Source organism: Cygnus atratus, chromosome 7 (genome assembly GCF_013377495.2).
Source record: "Cygnus atratus isolate AKBS03 ecotype Queensland, Australia chromosome 7, CAtr_DNAZoo_HiC_assembly, whole genome shotgun sequence".
Lineage (NCBI taxonomy): Eukaryota > Metazoa > Chordata > Aves > Anseriformes > Anatidae > Cygnus > Cygnus atratus.
This window is the reverse complement of record NC_066368.1, coordinates 1,853,667-1,870,907: the sequence shown is the minus strand read 5'-3', so window position 1 is coordinate 1,870,907 and position 17,241 is coordinate 1,853,667. Positions and strand designations below refer to the sequence as shown.

The 17,241-nt window shown below is 39.3% G+C and overlaps 1 protein-coding gene across 1 annotated transcript in view; it reads left to right on the top strand.

Moving 5' to 3' along the window:
- Window positions 1–17,241, top strand: part of MGMT (O-6-methylguanine-DNA methyltransferase) — a 170,186-nt gene that overhangs the window by 13,380 nt on the left and 139,565 nt on the right. The window contains exon 3 of the mRNA XM_035547622.1: window positions 10,829–10,968. Coding sequence (XP_035403515.1) covers window positions 10,829–10,968 — 140 coding nt within the window. The remainder of the gene's footprint in view (window positions 1–10,828; window positions 10,969–17,241) is intronic.

The following is a 17,241-nucleotide window of genomic DNA, read 5'->3' as shown; positions in this document are numbered from 1 at the left end:
GGTGAAGGTAATATCTTTTATTGTGTTATGCCTAGTTGCATTATCTTTTATTTAGCTGGTCCTGACTTCAGCTCTGCAGAGAACGCAAGAAGGAGCAGATCAAGAATTTTGTGGGTTTAGGTGATAAAAATTTGAAATGTTACCTTATATTAAAGTCATTCTTGTGCTAGATTTTTTCATTTTTTAGTCCATTTTCAATTCCGATGAACCTGATACAGGTCTCATTTGATTAAACTTTCATCTCTTTTCCTTGTATTAGCGTAGCTGCCATATATTTACATACACAGCTGAACCATGTAACAGGAGTGCACTTAGTCTTTCTGTATGTATGCATGCATATATATCAGGTGCTAATTTTGTTAGCTAAATTTTGTATTTCTTGAATGTGTCAAAGTATGACCACCTCTTATTAAAAAGTGCACATAGAGACGCTTATACACTCAGCACTTTGGTAATTACAGAATAGATTGTAAAATGTTGACTAAGATATTGAGTTTCTTATTTTTTAATCGATGAACACTTCTGCAAAATCCAGAGAACTGCATGATGTCTAGTTTTCCTTTGTGTGAGACTTCTTAAAAACTCAAACCAGTAACAACTAGGTATCAGTTGTGGGGACCTTCTAATTTTAGATATTCTTCATCATATTCTTCACCTTTGATGCTTTATTATGATATTTGTTTCTTCACCTGTTTGGGAACAGATTCCTTTATTTTTAGTGTTTTATGCCATGTGATTGCATGTTAAAACAGTGAATAGCTGAACAAAGTATAACTTTGCTTGTAGTGCATTGCCCAGTGCTTCTAATTGAATCTTCTGGCATATGATTCCCAATCTAAAAATAAGAGGGGCTTAATCCATCTGTACGTCATCAGTATGGTAAGAATAACAACGTGCTTCCACATCCCATGGCAGATACAGCGAGTAGTGTGGCTTACAAGGGGATTGCTGGTGGGATTTACAGGTACTTTCAAACCACAAGGAATGGATACAGTTATGGCTTCTGTCTTTGCTATTTGTGGTATAATTTGCTTATTACATAAATATCTTGCCCTGAGCTGTCTTTCTTTTTTTTTCCCCATTTTCATGCCACTCCATTTCTTGTCCACTTCTGCTCCAGTTCATTGTATTATCTCACCACCCACCATTTCAAAAACATATCCTAAAGTAACTGGGAGCCTCCAAGCTTAAGGCAGGCTGTTTCGTTTCCTTTTTCTTACTAGGCACCGAGATGCTTGGAGATGTCATGACTCAAGCTTGAAACCTGGATGTCAACCCACTGTAACCGCTGATGTGTATAGTTTACTAACATCATGCTTTCGTACTCTACTTGAATGCTGCATGTAGAAATTTGACTTATTTTCAAAATATTCATTTTAGCTTCATGCTACGGATATAAAATGACATAAATATTCTGCAGTACATATCTTTTACACTACGTTGTCGCAGCAGTGGCTGCTGCACATTCATAGCATTTAAGTTTCTTACATAAGTAAGAGCTAGGGGAGGATACAGAAAGTGCTTGTTTACTTTCAGGGGGGAGAGATTCAGGAAAAGGCTTCAGTACATACTTGTAGGAAATAGTACAGCTGAATTCTTGTTTAAACAGTCCATTAAGGTCATGTGTTTAAGTATCTCCTGATACTAATGTCTCAAAGCTTGGCATGCGAACAATAGATGAAGTAGAAAAATGTGCTAACTGAAAGTTGCCTGGAATACAATAGCAATAACCCACCTGCCTCTTCTAAAGGAGAGGAATTAATTCTATTACAATTAAAATATCATCCTTTAAGTAAAATAAAGATGTCTGAGGTAGCCCTGGTGAGTACACTGGGAACTTGCCATTTGACAGACCAGTGTAACTCCTGTCTGCCAAAACAGCCGACTGAAGACTTAGCCAAAGAGCCAGAGGCTACTGCTGCTTGGAAATGCACTTTTATAGCTTGGCATTTCAGGGTCTTTTGATTGCCATCCAAAGAGGATTAGTAATATAATACGATGGGACAACAGAAATTTGCTCTTGTTGCCTTTGATTGTTTAATAAAGAATTATGTGTTTGCTCTTGTCGAATACTTTTAAAATGCTGTAGGAAGCAAACGTTGCTGTCTGTGCGCACGAACGCGTTTCCTTCTGTTTTGTCAGGGGCTTGTGTGCAGTACACTTTCTAATAAGTCAAGAGTGATTCACTTTGTCAGGGGTGATTTTTTAGTGGCTACTGTGCCACTACTAAATATAGGCTTGTATATGGTCAAACTGCAGTTTAACTCTGTACCTTAATGTTTTTTATGGCATGGGTACTTTGGAAGGTAAAGAACTCGTTACGTCACCCTAAGCTAACCCTGGATTTGGTTAGGCTGACTAGCATTCCCTTTTCAAATGTCCCTCGGCCAGGAAATGAGAACAGGTTTGGTTTTCACACCTCTGAAGTTACAGGCTGGGTTTAACCGGGTTGGGTTTACTGAGAGAACCTCTGCATGTGTTGCAAGGTACTGGAGAAGATCCAGGCTACCGTAATTCATAATACGAGAGAGCTGTATGTTTTAACTCTGTTTTAGTGTGTACTTTCGTATTTTAATGGCATAGGTACAATGTGCCAGCCAGAAGTTGAAAATAGGATAAAATTGTACAGAGATCAGTGGTTGACAGCGAAGAGCACGGCGGGGGCCTTGGGAAGCCCCGAGCTGCTGCTGCGCTGGTCTGGTAAGGCCACGATGGCAAGATGTCAGTACGGGACGTGGTGGGGTCAATGAATCCTCTTTTTGAGGAATTGCTTAATTTTTAAGTGTTGGGGATGACAGAAGCAATGCTGTTAGCTGCTACAGCTATCCAGAAAGGCGCACAACAGGTTTCTAACAAAAGGCGACTGGAAGGTTGGGATCTGCTTTACCCCAGAAAATGGCCAATTTGGCAGCACTTCACATGGCATGAGAAAATGTGCACATCATCTAAAGCAGTATATTTCAGCGCGGCTTTTGTTTAAAAGCCTTATCTGGATCGCAGTCCTGTTCGTCTGTGGAGGTGTTTATTACTGTTGCAGCAAGGACACAAACCTATGGACACAATATTTTTTCTAGCAAGCTGAAAGTTTGCGTTGAACGCTACAGGAAGAAGAATTGCACATAGTGTATACTTTTATTGTGGGACGTGTAGGGGCAGGAAGTGGTCTATGTCCATATGGGTGGCGATGGAAACTATTTCACATTAACCTGATCCAATTTGTAAAGGACTTGAATTTTATATCAAAGGTAATTCACTTTTTTAAACTGCTATATTGCATCTTAAAAACAACAATATTAAGTATCACTGCTGAATGTTTTAATATGTGAAGAGAAAACCTCCCATGTTTTGGAATGCTTTTTTGTTTGTTTGTTTGTTTTTAATATAGAAATTGTTTTGAGCATTTACATGGTTTAATTTGAGAATAAGCATTAAGTAGAGTCTGTTCGCTCTAAAGGTGTCTCTTGCAGAGTTGCATTTTAGCATGTGAATAGGAGACAATTAATTTGTACAACCTACTATTCAACTTTTTTGTTGTCACTGAAACTGAAGTCCCTATAATAATGTGCCTTTGCTGACCTGGTTTATCTTTTTTTTATTTTACCTATCTGCAAAACGTATCTTGAATAAATGAATTTGTACCTCATATTAAAGCATGAATCACCATCTATATAAAAAAAATGGCATGAAACTATGGCTAACTTGTCCCTGTCATGGTTAGCCATGGCAGGTAGTAGGAGAAGCTTTGTCCTTTTCCCTGCTTACATTGTGGTAGCGCATACAGATGCATGCTGAGATGTCGTGGAGCTCAGCGCTGTGGAAGTTGGAACACTAAAATGGTGTAAAAAAAATAAAACAAAACAAACAAACAAACAAAAATAAACCATGTTTTGGCTGCAGGGGACGGGGCAACCTTCTCCTGTTTTACATTAGGCAAGGGGAAATCCTGCCCTGGGCTTCAGGACACCTTACTTACAGCCTCAGCAGTCTACTTTAAGGTGTCAGACTTGCAGGGACCTCTTTGGATCAGGCATCCGTACAGCTTTAGCGTTTGCTACATTATGTTCAACTGGAAATTGTTGGACTTGTTCATGAGAAAGAAACACCTGTTAGAGAAGTTTGGATTTTCTTTGGAAGAAATCAAACGTTGCATAATAAGCAAAAGTTACCTAAATTACATAAGAGTTACATAAATTCTTCTGTTCATTTGGATGGTAAAAATACAGATGATCACTACAGACAGATAGAGTGGGCATTTTAACCTTGTATTTTGATGACATGTTCATTGCATGCATCCTCTGTTTTCTTCCCAGTCCTTAAATGTTTGTCTGCTTTAAAACACTACATTTAACAAGTGGCTTTCTCATTTAAGACTAGCTGCATAAGCTTGGAAAATTACTTTCCACACTGAACTATATGTGCAAAAGCGCATTGCCTTTACTATTAATATAACTTTTCCCATATTCTTGACATACAATGGATTATTTCCTTTTAAATAAACAGGCAGAAACCAGTAAAACAAATACAGGAAGTTTTAAACTATTAAGGAGATGTTTAGAGAACTATAATTCAATGGAGACCTTGTGTGAGTGGACCACTGCCATGCGTAGGCTCGGCAGCACCCGTGCCAAACGGGGTGCCGTGGTCAGCCTCGCTGTTGGGCTCGGTCGCCCCGGTGGTGGGGAAGAAGCTGGGTGCAATTAAAATGCTTTTGAAAGCGACGTTAGGGCTTGTGTTTCTAAATTATAATTTCATGGCATTGTTTTTAAAATGTTCCGCAGCAGATTTTAACGACTGGATTTTTTTCTGTTCACTTAGTTGTCTCAGCGTGGACCGGCAATAGCAGTTTCCAAAATCTCAGCTAAGGGTACGACTGTACAGGCGACCAGTAGGTAACCTCCCAACTGAAAGGCTCGCCGCTGCTGCTGCCTTACTACCTGAGTGATACGCTCACCTCTACACTTCAGGATGGGCGAGATGTTTGTAAACGGTCAGCTCTCATCTGTCCTGGTGACCTTACTGCCAGGCAGATGGTGATGATGGAGATGGACACTTCCCAAGTTCTTATTTCTTGTGGAAGTCCCTGATTGGTTTTGCCTTGACTAATACCACTGATGGGATTTAATGAGGGTTTTGTTATGAGAAGGATGTAAACTTACTGGATCAGGAAGAATGACTGTAGCAACATGACTGAAATGAAGTAGCAAATTGCCAGACCATTACAGGTACATGTGAAGTATACCCCTGAAGTTCAAATCCAATATTTCAAGCTTTCACTGAATTTTAATTCAGAACTCAAATCAATAAAAAGCAGGTTTGAGAACACTACAATACTCAAAAGAAAGACACATTTAATACTTCAGGACTGGTATTTCTTTCCTGTAATTAGGATGAAGAAGCAACTTTCCTGGCATTTATTGATCATCCTCTCAAACTCAACAAATTCTTGGTATAGTTTTGGCAAGTCACTGATATTATGTGGCATCAGAGAAACAACGCAGGTGCTTAAGGTTTATAACTTACACGCTAGCTTCAAATGCAAGTAACTTAGACTATTGAAGTGATTTTTCCTTTGGATATATTTGTGGAGAATGGGAAGTAAATAACAGGCTGGTACTTTATTACACCATGAGAGGGATGGACTAGCATCGAGGTCCAAGCAAAAGTACCGTCAAATTGTTTTGGTCTTTTTGGATAATGTGTCCAGAAATTCAGCTTTTACAGCTAAGAATACTGATGATTTGTGCTACCAGCAGGTACAGCGTTATTCGGGATCCTTTTGGACAATAGCAGTTGACAGTTACCTTTAATTTTAGAAGGATGTAGTTACATGCTAGCCCAGCATAGGAACCTGGCATGACATCTCAGTGGGCTCTTTGTAAATAGCTGTAACTTTGCTGTGGATGAACTGGGTAGGGAATTTTCAAAGGTGCCATGGTGGCTGTTCTAGAAATGGTAGAAGCATGATGATTTCTGTGTTTGGGAAATGACGAGTGAAATTGGGGAAATATTTGTAATGCAGCTTTACCCTATTGGTTCTATTTATGTTATCAGGTAGTTTAGCTAAACAGTTAACACTTTGGTTTATCTGAAAAGATCAAGAGACCCGTTTATTTCTTGGAGGCGACTGTGATATCTCACTTGTTAATGCTCTTGGACTCTTGATTCAAAAAATAAGATAAAATTGCAGTATGTATGAGAACACATTACTTTAGACCGAGCAGTTGTGAGGAACAGTTTTATTTTGATTTTTAGAAATACTAGAATGAAAAAAATAATCATGAGGGTTTCCATTTCAAGTTCAGCCATGTGCCATAGCCTGATGGAAAAAGTCTTTTAAATCTGATAAGTTCTTGCTAAAGCAGAGTGCAGTAAATAGTGAAATCAGACGGGTATAGGTCAGAGACACTGCTCTGGCTCCTTCCTAATGGGAAGGATTCACCTGCCTAATAACATTGAGAGGAACAGCTGTGAAAAAGTGTCATCTGTGGCCTCTTTAAGAGAAGTCTTCAGCCAGACCATGTTTTAAGACGAGTCTGATGTCCTGAAGGCTGAATGCTTGCGGTGGGTGTGAGCACAGCCCTGGGCAGAGCTGGTGCCTTCCACCCGAGGGAGAGCTGTGAGAACACAACTGAATTTTTCCAGTGAAAATTTGTGGTCCCCAGGGTTTTAGCACTGCATGCACACACTGGGGGGTCTTTAAGAGGAGAATACGGGAAAAGTTGGAAAGTACATTCATGAATATACTTTGCATTCTTCTTCTCCTTCAGTAATGGTAACTTGGGGCACGGTACTGAAGTGCAGGAAATGCCATGAGCTTTGCTCTCTTGACTAGTCTTCCGGAAAATACAAACCTCTTGAGAGAACAGGAATCATGGAAACGCTTTGCGACAGTCTTTGCGAACCTTCTTGATCCTCAAGATTGATCTGTGCGTTTTTTCCATTTATCCATTCCGCGTTATAGATGGGAGCTGGATTCTGGTTCTCAGACTGTAGACCACGATGGAATTTCTGGTTTTTAGGAACAGTCGAATGTAGAAAATAATTTTGAATTATTTACTGTAATGTGAAAGACCATTAATGCAAATTTAAATAAAATCTGTATTTAATCAAATTGAAGGTGTATTTTAGTACTGAAAACCTCGGCTGCAGCCAGACTGTTAAACTGAATTACTGCGGAAGGTGTGAGAGGTTAAGATTTTTATGGGCAAGTCATCAAGCTAATGCTCGCTTTTGGGTTCACGGCACCTAGTTTAGGAGATAAAACTTGCTGCTGTTTGGAATCTCTTGCATCTGAACCTTAGAAAAGCAATTTCAGTGGCACATCTCTGTTTCCTAGTGGTGTTCGTGGAGCTGACGTGTGACGTGGGGGGCCGTGGCCCTTTGGAGCAGTGCAGCATCACCAAGGCACGTGCCACTTCCAAGTCACAGGAGCACGCCTGGAAAATGAGGCTCCTCTATATAGGACATTAACTCATAAATTATGCTGATATTCTCCCTGATAAATCTCCTACTATGACAACCTTTTGATACTCATCTGCTATTAAAGACAAAAAGCACTTAATTCTGTTGGCTAGCAGTGGTCTTCCAATTCTATATAGAGCATTTAGCTGTCTGAGGGGCAAACTCACATACGCTGTATTTCTGGGTTTTGTGCAGCAAGACCCAGAGGCTCACAGGGTACTTTCTGTAAAAGTCCTGTTTTACTCTTGTTGTTTTGTTCTTTACCTAATAAACTTTAAAATTCTGAGATAGTTGGACACAGATTTGTAGGTATTATAGTGGAAAGGGGGAGAAAAGGTAGAATTCACACGCTACCTCATCCAAGTTGCTCAAATTATTTGCTTACATAAACTTGAGAAGAAAGACAGAACACAGTTTATTTGGGTTTATTACATTTCTGATTTAAGCAGCCATTCATTTCTAGTTCTCACAGCTTTAACGAGGGCACAAGAGGGAAAATGGGGTTAGGTAAACTGTGCCTTCAGCGGATTGATATGGGTAAAGCAAGTTTCAGCATCCGGCTCCCTGCAGTAAATGATGCTGAAGTATTTGGTAAGTTCAGCTGGTCAAGTTTAAAGTCTGTTGGTTTTATTTTTATTTTTTTACTTTTTTTTGTATCTGAAAACTTGTAACAAATTTAAGTCTTGATTAAAATTTCACTTTATTTTAAAATAGCACTGCCTGCAATAGTGTATCATTGCCTCCATCTTCGCTGGCATATCTAAGTAGCTACAAGTAAATAGTGAAAAGGTGCGTTAATGTCTGGACAAAGGATAGTGTACATATGGACAGTGACCTTCATGTTTGAAGCTCCCCACCCAACTGCATATGTATGTGGATATGTCATGCAATGTTGTTTTTTATAAAAATAAAACTTTTAATATTGCTGTCCAGTGCATCTGATAATCAAGACTGAACATACTAGTGATTGCTCAAGGTTTTCATCTACAAAGCTTGCTTCGGCTTGGTGTTAACTTACAGGGTTATTTATAGTTTTCTGTTACATGCTGCATCCCATGTTTTGTTATAATGAAAAAGCTGTCTTCATATAACTAAGTTGTTATATTCACAGAATACATAGTATGAGGTTCAGTGCATCTAGTTTAGGGCTGTCACACAAATAAAAATGAAGAATGTATACTGTTTTTTCCAAATACGTGAACTTGTATGTTGCTTTTTTTTTTTTTTTTTTTTTTACTAACATTCCTGCAGTGACATGCTGCTCTGCAAAAATTCACCCATTTCCTCTCCTTGAGCAAGGAGGAGGAGTGAGGAAGAAGTTGGTTGAAAAGGTGAATTTCTTTGTACCATTAGCAAACATTTGCTTATTTAGCAAAAAGCTGATTTGGATTGCAGTCAAATGAACCACTGAGAACCCATAATTATTCAGATATGGTGTACTGTGCAGAAATTTTCTAAGCTAAGAGTAAATTTGATCTTTTTTCAGTGTGTCTGTAGCTGAATAATTGCATAAGTTCTTCCCAAATTTGCTTCGTAAGTTCAAGGATAAGATTACTTTTATTTACTTTTGCTCTGGTGGGCAAAACTGTCTACTTGAGTTTTTTCCTTCCCTCTTCAGTGATGTGTATTTTACTCACAGGTTTGACTTCATTTCATAGCACTTAAAAACAGGATTTCAAAAGAATTTCTCTCATTTGGAAAAAAAATATGTAGTATCGTACAACTGTAGACGGTGATCAGCTGCAAGTCAGATGCACAGATCTGCCTGGCTCTCGATGCTCCTCCAGTCTGTGGTTGTGCTCGTAACTCAGCGTCCTGCTTTCTTAGGCACTTCTGCACTTATCTGAGACATCCATCAGGCTTTCAGCGTTGTCCTCCTCACTGCAGGACATGTTCCCCCTGGGATCAAGAGTGAGAGGTGTGGGGGAGCCGCTCCCTGGTACCCTCTCCCTCATCTGCAGAGGCTCCAGCAGGAGTTCAGCAGCTCCGAACTGCCCCTCCTGGGGTACGGTCCCTGATGCCCCATCTCCCGCAGTGCAGCAAAACCGTCGGCTGCCTTTCTGCCCCTCCTCAGGTTCAGAGAGCTAGTGTTTATGGACCCCATATTGTAAAAACCCACTGGTAAGCGTCGTTGGTGTTAATACTAATTCATCCTTCAGAAAAAAAAAAAAAAAAAAAAAAAGAAATACTCTTTTAAAGTTCTTCAAGAAAATAAAATAGGAAAAGGAACAGAGGAGCAGAACTTGAAAATATGAAGAGCTAGCTGGCTCAAAACTGGGAGGCTCAGTTCTAAAAACCGGCAGTCTTTTTTTTTTCTTTTTTTTAAAGGCAGCTCTGTCATAGGTCAGGCAGACTTCAGAGAGGTTTGGGTCAGACTGTAAAATGGTTCAAATACTGGTCAACGTAGGTTCACGTAGTTGTCTTTGGAGACTGTGCTGGTTCTGAGTATTACAAAAAACAGTGAATTATTCAGGTATCAGGCAAACTGCAGGTTAGTTATATGATCATAGTGGTTTTAAAAAACAAGAAACCATTCTGGTCTTCCAGACCAGGATGTTACCAAGATGTTTGCTCATCAAGTTTTCTTGTGTTGGCTTTTTGGAGCAAAGGTCGTCGTCGTCCTGCTTGCACCATTCCTATTGTGATGTGACCCAAACCTAAAGTTTGGTGTCTGGGTGACTCCGCAATGAAAGTTTTCAGTCCTGTTACTGTTCCTAACGATTTTACAAACCAAACTGCAAATAAAACTCCAATATCTACTGATTCAGACTGTTTGTTAAGGCAAGAGGAATTTGATGTGTAAGTTATTGTGGGTTTTGAACAATATTGAGAAATGCTTGGCATCGGTTTCCAACTACATCCTATCAGTAACTGTAAAACCAGACTGGTAACAATGGGAATAAAAAATGTTGCTGAGGAATGATTGATTTTTTCATACATTTTTCCAGCAGACATATTCTATTTGTGTTCCCGCAGTTATTTGCATAACATTGCTGCTGTAAGCTGGTGAATATGCTTTGTTGTCATAATAACCCTTTTGAAATCAGTGTCAAAACACTTCACATCGGATGTTAGCTGATAAACCAGCCATGAAACTTCTATTACTTGTGATTTTTGTGAAGGTCACTGTTCTGTTAACATTTCTTTTTTCCTTTTTTTTTTTTTTTTTAAGACTTTGATTTAGATGCTGACTTTTCAGGACGGCTCGTTCCAAGTTAGAGTTTTGGAAGTAAAAGACACAGTTGAAGAAACTGGAAATACTGATTTGTTTTTTTTAAATTATTTTTGAAAACTACACAAAATACATTGCGATGACTGTCCCTCGGTGACAATGCACACAATTAGAGTTGTTTGTTTTTATGAACAGGTAACTTCCAAAGAGGGAGAATCTCAGTGCAAGGAGAAGCATGCAGTTCTGCTTAGCCCCGTGGGAAAACTGGAGATATCTGGGTGTGAAACAGGCTTACATGAAATAAAACTTCCAAAAATGAGTGTGCTGCCAAATGGGTAAGTTCATGTCCTATTGATCCTATGTTTGAGTGTGTAGTAGGGGAAACAGATTGCCCAGAGGATCTAAGGCAGACCGTGCGTGCTTGTTTTTACCAGCCATATCGAAAACACAGCACTTTCTCCTGTGAGAGGCAAAGCAGCCTTGAGCACCTTTAAGGAATGGCAGTTGCAGAATGCACTTTTCTCTGCATCTTTAATACTAGCTAAAAAACGTCCTAAAAGACAAGCATGCTTAAAGTAGGTTTTGAATGTATGTCCTGCCTCCTCGTTTTTGACATACCTGTGAATCTGCCACTGACAAGTGACACTTGCCAGTGTGTTTTGTAAAACTGTATCTAGATAGATATACTCCAGCAGGCAGAACTAGGTTTGAATAAGTCATTACTGCAAACTCCTAATGAGATCTCTGGTTTGTTTTTATAATTTATAACATCTTCTGGAGTTCAGAAGGTATATACGATAGGGGAGGTAGTGTCTCAAATGTAGGACTGATTGAGGAGGTACTGGTACTTTTTATGGTTGAACGGAAATGCTTTTCAGTCTGCTGAAGTACTGTCCTGTTTGGATCCTTTTTTTCTGTGGTTTTTTTTTTTCCTTATTTGTGAGGAAAAGCTGACGTTTTTAGAAGAAATACAGAATTCTTTTCTTTGTTATGTTCTTTTCTGGTATGGACTTTCCTTTGCCAAAATCGCTAGATGCCAAATTTCTTTGCCAAATCCTCAGCCAAAATTAAAGCTGCTAACACTAATTATTAAGGCTTGTTTCCTCAGCCATTTTCTGGTAATGAAGTTGCAGCCTTTGCCACAGTCTTACAACAGTGATTTGTGGTTTTTTTTTCTGATATGACTCAAACAGGTTTCATTTTCTTCCCTCCATATTGTCCTTCCCCACTCTGCTTTTCTCTTTTTAAAATTTCCTTTGACTTGTGGGGTTTTCCCTTTTCTCTTTTTCTATTTTATTACCCTTGTAATTTTTTAAGTGTGCATGACATTAATCACAAATATGAAGCATAATGTGTATTCTGGTTGAAGTATGTTTTTGCCTCTAATTCTAAAACCTTCAAGCCTCTGGATTTGACAGTTTTGCCAACTCCAGTGATATGGAAATAAGTACTCCAGTCTCCTTTATACTCTGATTGCAGTATTGGATTTCTGCTGATGAGGAATGAAAGTAAAACAGTATTTAGGATAAGGCCGAAGCTTGCCTTTGCTACAGAACAGCTTCTTGCTGGAGCACAACTAAAGTAGGTGATGACTTTTCGCCTCTGAGAAGAGAAAATGTCAGTGAGTGGTTGGAGGAATAGTAAGATAAAGCTCTAAATACTCTTGGAGGTGGTGAATATAAGAAATTGTGTTTTCTTTTGTATGAAAACAAAAGCTGAAGACAGAAACAGTCATGAAGTTATAGGTATTAACAAATACAGGCTTGACGTGAAATGACGTATTATTGGAAGAAAGTAATTCAAGGCTATTAATTGGTAAAGGCCAAGAAGGTGGGTGGGGAGGTATTGTTATACTGGGTATGTTCATGTAGCTCTCCCGGAAGGCAAGAGCAAAGGTCTGTTGTTATGACTCCTCTCTTTAATATTGAGTTTTTAAATATTTTACTTAGTAATTTGCCATCTTTTTCTGAACAAAGTTTTCAGGGACAGTAAGGTATTATTAGAGCAAGTGGGGGTGGGGGAACAGAGTAGAGAAATTGGTCTCTCAGACACAAACCTTTTTCCACAAAAATACACTTGTGTGCCCCAAACTACTTTTTTTTTTTTTTTACCCATTTCTGCACAAGATAAAGTTGCTGCTACTTACAAACTGTGTGTTTCTCCCATCCTTAAATTTAAGTCTAGCTATAAGGCACGATCTCTTTCTTTTATACAGAGAGCTTCTGTTTTCCATTGTGGCAGGGTTTACCACTTGCTAATGTGTAGTATGGCCAGGTTGGTTGGTTGAAGAAGGATCTTTTGACCTTGTCTTCAGGCAGAAGTCAGGAATTCTAGATTCTTTTCCTATTTCTTTAATTTTTTGTTTGGTCTTGATGCATCCATTTTTTTCTGTGCTGAGCTGACTTAATTTCCCAGTCTCCCAGAGGCGTTGAGGCTTTAGTAGCATCTTGATAACACTTAGCTTATCAGATTGCAGGATTTTTTTTGCAAAAATTGTTATATTGCAGAGGGAATATTACTGGAGAGTGATCCAGTAGTTAACAGTATGCAGGTTATTCTTACAATTACTTTAGGAACTTAAATGTGAAAAATGGGTGGAAGGTGGGACTTTCTTTTGTCTTAACTGATGATAAAGTTCTAAAAATTTTAAAGCCATCTGTAAATGTTTGTGCTGAAGTATAACATTTAATCTCTTCTACTCATCACTAGTGAATAGCTGTTAAATCTGGCCTCATTATTTTTGACAGAATAAAATAAAAACAAAGGAGTGCCCAGTGTTTCTCCTAACTGGCTAATAAACACCATGGTAAGGAGATTGGGTAGGAAAAAAAAACAACATAAGAAACATAAAAATTGATTTTAATGGACCCCTGTCAGAGAGAACCATAATGAGCGCAAGTCTAGTAATAAATATTGGTATTCAGCACCACAGTTGCTGAGACTTTTCATGTAGAATTGCATGTAACAATCAATATAGATTTTAGGGTTTTTTAACAACAAAAATAAGTAAACCTTTGAAATATATAAATACTTAAGACTTGCAATCTGTCAGACAAACCTCCTAGTTATAGAAAAATCTGATAAGAGTGCCTGGTTAATGGCATAATCAGGTTGTGGAGATCTTGCTCTATTTTACAGCTTGTAAAATGCTCTGCAGTTAATCACCTGAGATTACAACCTATTCTGTGATGGCTCTCCTTAAAACTTAAGAACACAGACTGTAATGTAGACTAAAAGGAGAAGCAACAAAGTAAAATTCAGTTTTCAGTATGCTTGAAAGAAATTGATCTATTAATGAGATGAAACTAATTGTAATAACCTGAGGTTATTCTGCTCCTTGTGAAACTAGCAGAGTTTAAAAGTCAAGGCATGTAATAGCATAATGATTTCTGTTTGGGGGGGAGGAATTTTTATTCAAGCTTTACATATATGTAAGGAAAAAGATAGATAGGTAGATAGATAGATAGATAGGTAGGTAGATAGGTAGGTAGATAGGTAGATAGAAATATTTTTTTCATATAAAAGGAATTTCACCTAAATATAATCTTGAAAATTTCAATTTGCTGAATGCTGACTAAAAATGTTTGTAACAGTTTTGCAATCTAAGTGCAGTGCTAACAATTGGTTGTCCTAAACCAGTAACTTGAAAGCACCTGTTTCTACTTTAGTCCAGGTGTTTAAGTTGTGGATTGAATTGTTCACGGGCCATTTAATTTGGCATTGTGAATTAATCTCAGATTAATTAGGTCTAAGATACCCGAATCGGAACCAGAACCGATTATGTTGGTATCAGAGTGGGTTGGCTGGAACAGCCAGCTTCTCGGGGTTTGATGCCAATACGTGGTACGTTGCTGGCTGTGGTACTTTTATTCCACACGCAGCACCGTATGGAGGTGCAGGCTTCGGGTTCACAGCCCGACTAAAGGACCACATATTTGTTATTGGGTTGTTTCTGAAGCAAGTTGCTATGTATTGCTTCAGGATTGTGAAGTGTGGAAGAAGTATACTTAAGGTGAAGCTTGTTTTTATAAATTTCTCCCTTTTCTAGGAATTTCGGGTTCACAGTTCACATTTTTATAAAAAACTAAAAGTATATATATATATTTAGTACTGTATCAGCCATTGTATTTCTTTCTTTCAGTGTATACAAATATTGCCTTCTTGATCAAAAGTAATGCTTCTTTCCTCCACTGTTCCTGCCTGAAATATTGCCAGTGTTTAACTCTATTTGCTCATGTCCAAAAGAAAAACCTGTGGTTTCTTTTTTCCACTGTTACTCTACTTCTAAGTGTCTTTAGCAGCTTCGAAGTTTCCGATTTAGTTTTCTCGTTCTTCCACTTTCTCCTGCGGTGTTCTCACCCTGGGATGATTGTTTGGAAATTTTTTACTCCTGAAGTGCAGTGGTAAATCACCAGCTTGGTGGTTGGCGCCACATTTGTGACTTCTGTCACCAATAACAGAAAGCGCGCTGCTATCTTCCTCCGCTAAATATTTGCAGCAGAATGGGGATGTTGACGTAGCAGTTAGGATGCCAAGGCAGGAACAGCTTTTGGCCGTGTTGCAGTAGTGCAGATGCCTTCAGGAATTTCCCGTGCCGCGGGTGGAAGTCGTTCCGGGGTTCCCTGCCGCCGGACGTTCAGCCACTGCCACAGGTCTCACAGCCAGCTCGTTTGCTAATGCAGAGCCGAGAGGTGGCACCTGGAGGATTTCAGCCAAGGGAAGAGTAGTGACGTGCCTTCAGGTAAACTGGGACAGCTCCCAGCCTGGGATTTGACAGAACTGTCGTGCTGAGCGCTGGGTCGTTCATAGTGTGACGTACTACTACACGTTTATGGATGTGCTTGTGAAACGAAACTTAAATTCACAATCGTGCTAACGTGCTAATATTCCGACATCCGCCAAATGACAAAAGGATGCAGCTGTTGGTAATTTTTTCACTTAGAAGCAGAGCTGAGCTGGCTGCGGTCTGTCGCTGGGGCAGGATCTGGATGACCTAGGGGCAGCCGCCCGCCTCGACGCCGTGCTGCTGCTCCTCCAGGGCACGTGGCTGCCCGACACAGGCACCGGGGCTACATACCTGGGCAGAAATAGATGTGTGCAAATGGTCCCCTCTCACGTGGACTCAGGGAATTGGGTATTTGTCAGCGTGGATGTGGATTTGAACTCAAGACTGCAGAAAAGTTGCTAGTGTATTGCAATTTCTCTATAGCGTTTCGTTTCCCCCTATCTTACTGACAGTCAGAGGAGGAGGAACAAGGAACCACTTTAGCCATTCCTGTATTAGTAATCTGCCAACACCTTTCAAGGGTGAATCTACAGTTCAACAAGTTAGCCGGTGTTTCAGTCTCTGTGCCAGATTAACATTATCAGAAACTCTCCAGAATCTTTCTAAGCAGGTTTCCAGCCATTACAGATTCAAAGAAAATCTCAAGTGTGTCAAAATGCAGCTAATGCAGCGGTGTATGGGAGTCTGATAAGAGCCTAGAACAATAACTTGGAGAGGTGTGAACCACTCCGTTCATCTCCGAGGTATTTAATCATAGCCAGTGATGATGGTTTAAATGTCAACTTTGCTAACTGTTTCATTCCTCATACTGTAAAATTTACTGTGAGTGATATCTCACTTTGATGCCACAAGTGGGAGGCATTTGGGAGAGTGCCACTCCTCCTATTTTTCCAATAAGCATCAGCCAAGGCTAAGAAACTTAGTGGAGCTCAGGGGCATACTAAAAACCAACTGAAGGAGATAGGTATGCAACTACTCCACTTAGCTGTTTTGAATAGATGTCTGTTTTACCACAAACACCTGAAGTTAAGCGAGTTAAGTGTACAGAGGGTTATTGACAGTAATGTGGAAGAGGTGTGATTATTCCCCGTTCAGTTCTTCCTTAAAATTGTTGTGTGACAGTAGAGATTTTATAATTGAAGTGGAATTGGAGAAAACCTGATTGAGACAAAGTACACACTTGGGGAAAAAAATAGCTAATGATTTTGTGATGATCTCTAAATGTAAAGCAGGGGAAAAAAGGTGTACTAGATACCTCCCTGAAACTTAAGCTAGTGGTAGAATCGGCTCTATACACTTAATGGCATTTCTTCAGAAAAGACATTATGTATCTGGAAGGAACCACTGGGTTCTTTTTCTACTGAAGATTGTATTTGCAGCCATTATTCTTGTGCAAGTAGAGCTGTGTTGATGATTATTTCATAAGGCCAAGACTGCTGTCCATATGGAGTCATCCTATGGTCCACACACCACAACATTAAAAAAGAAAATTATAAGAAATCTCTCCACTTCTTAAAAATTATATTTATTTTTCGTTGGTTTTCTTAACAGCAAGTTCTGTTGCAGTGTTTGTCCTCTGTAAGGTCACAGTCCTGCCCCCACAGGGGAAGATGTTAAAACGTTGCCTGTGGACAAGTCCAGATGCTTTCCTGCCAGCTGAAACAGAGCACTTACTATTGTAAATACCATAATCATCCAAGCTGACGGCATTTATCAATGATCAAAGTATGTTTTGCGTGGCACTTTCCTTTTTTTATAGTTTAATGTATTTAATTACTGTTTACAGTGACTGGAAAATGGTTCATTAGATGGATCTTTTGTA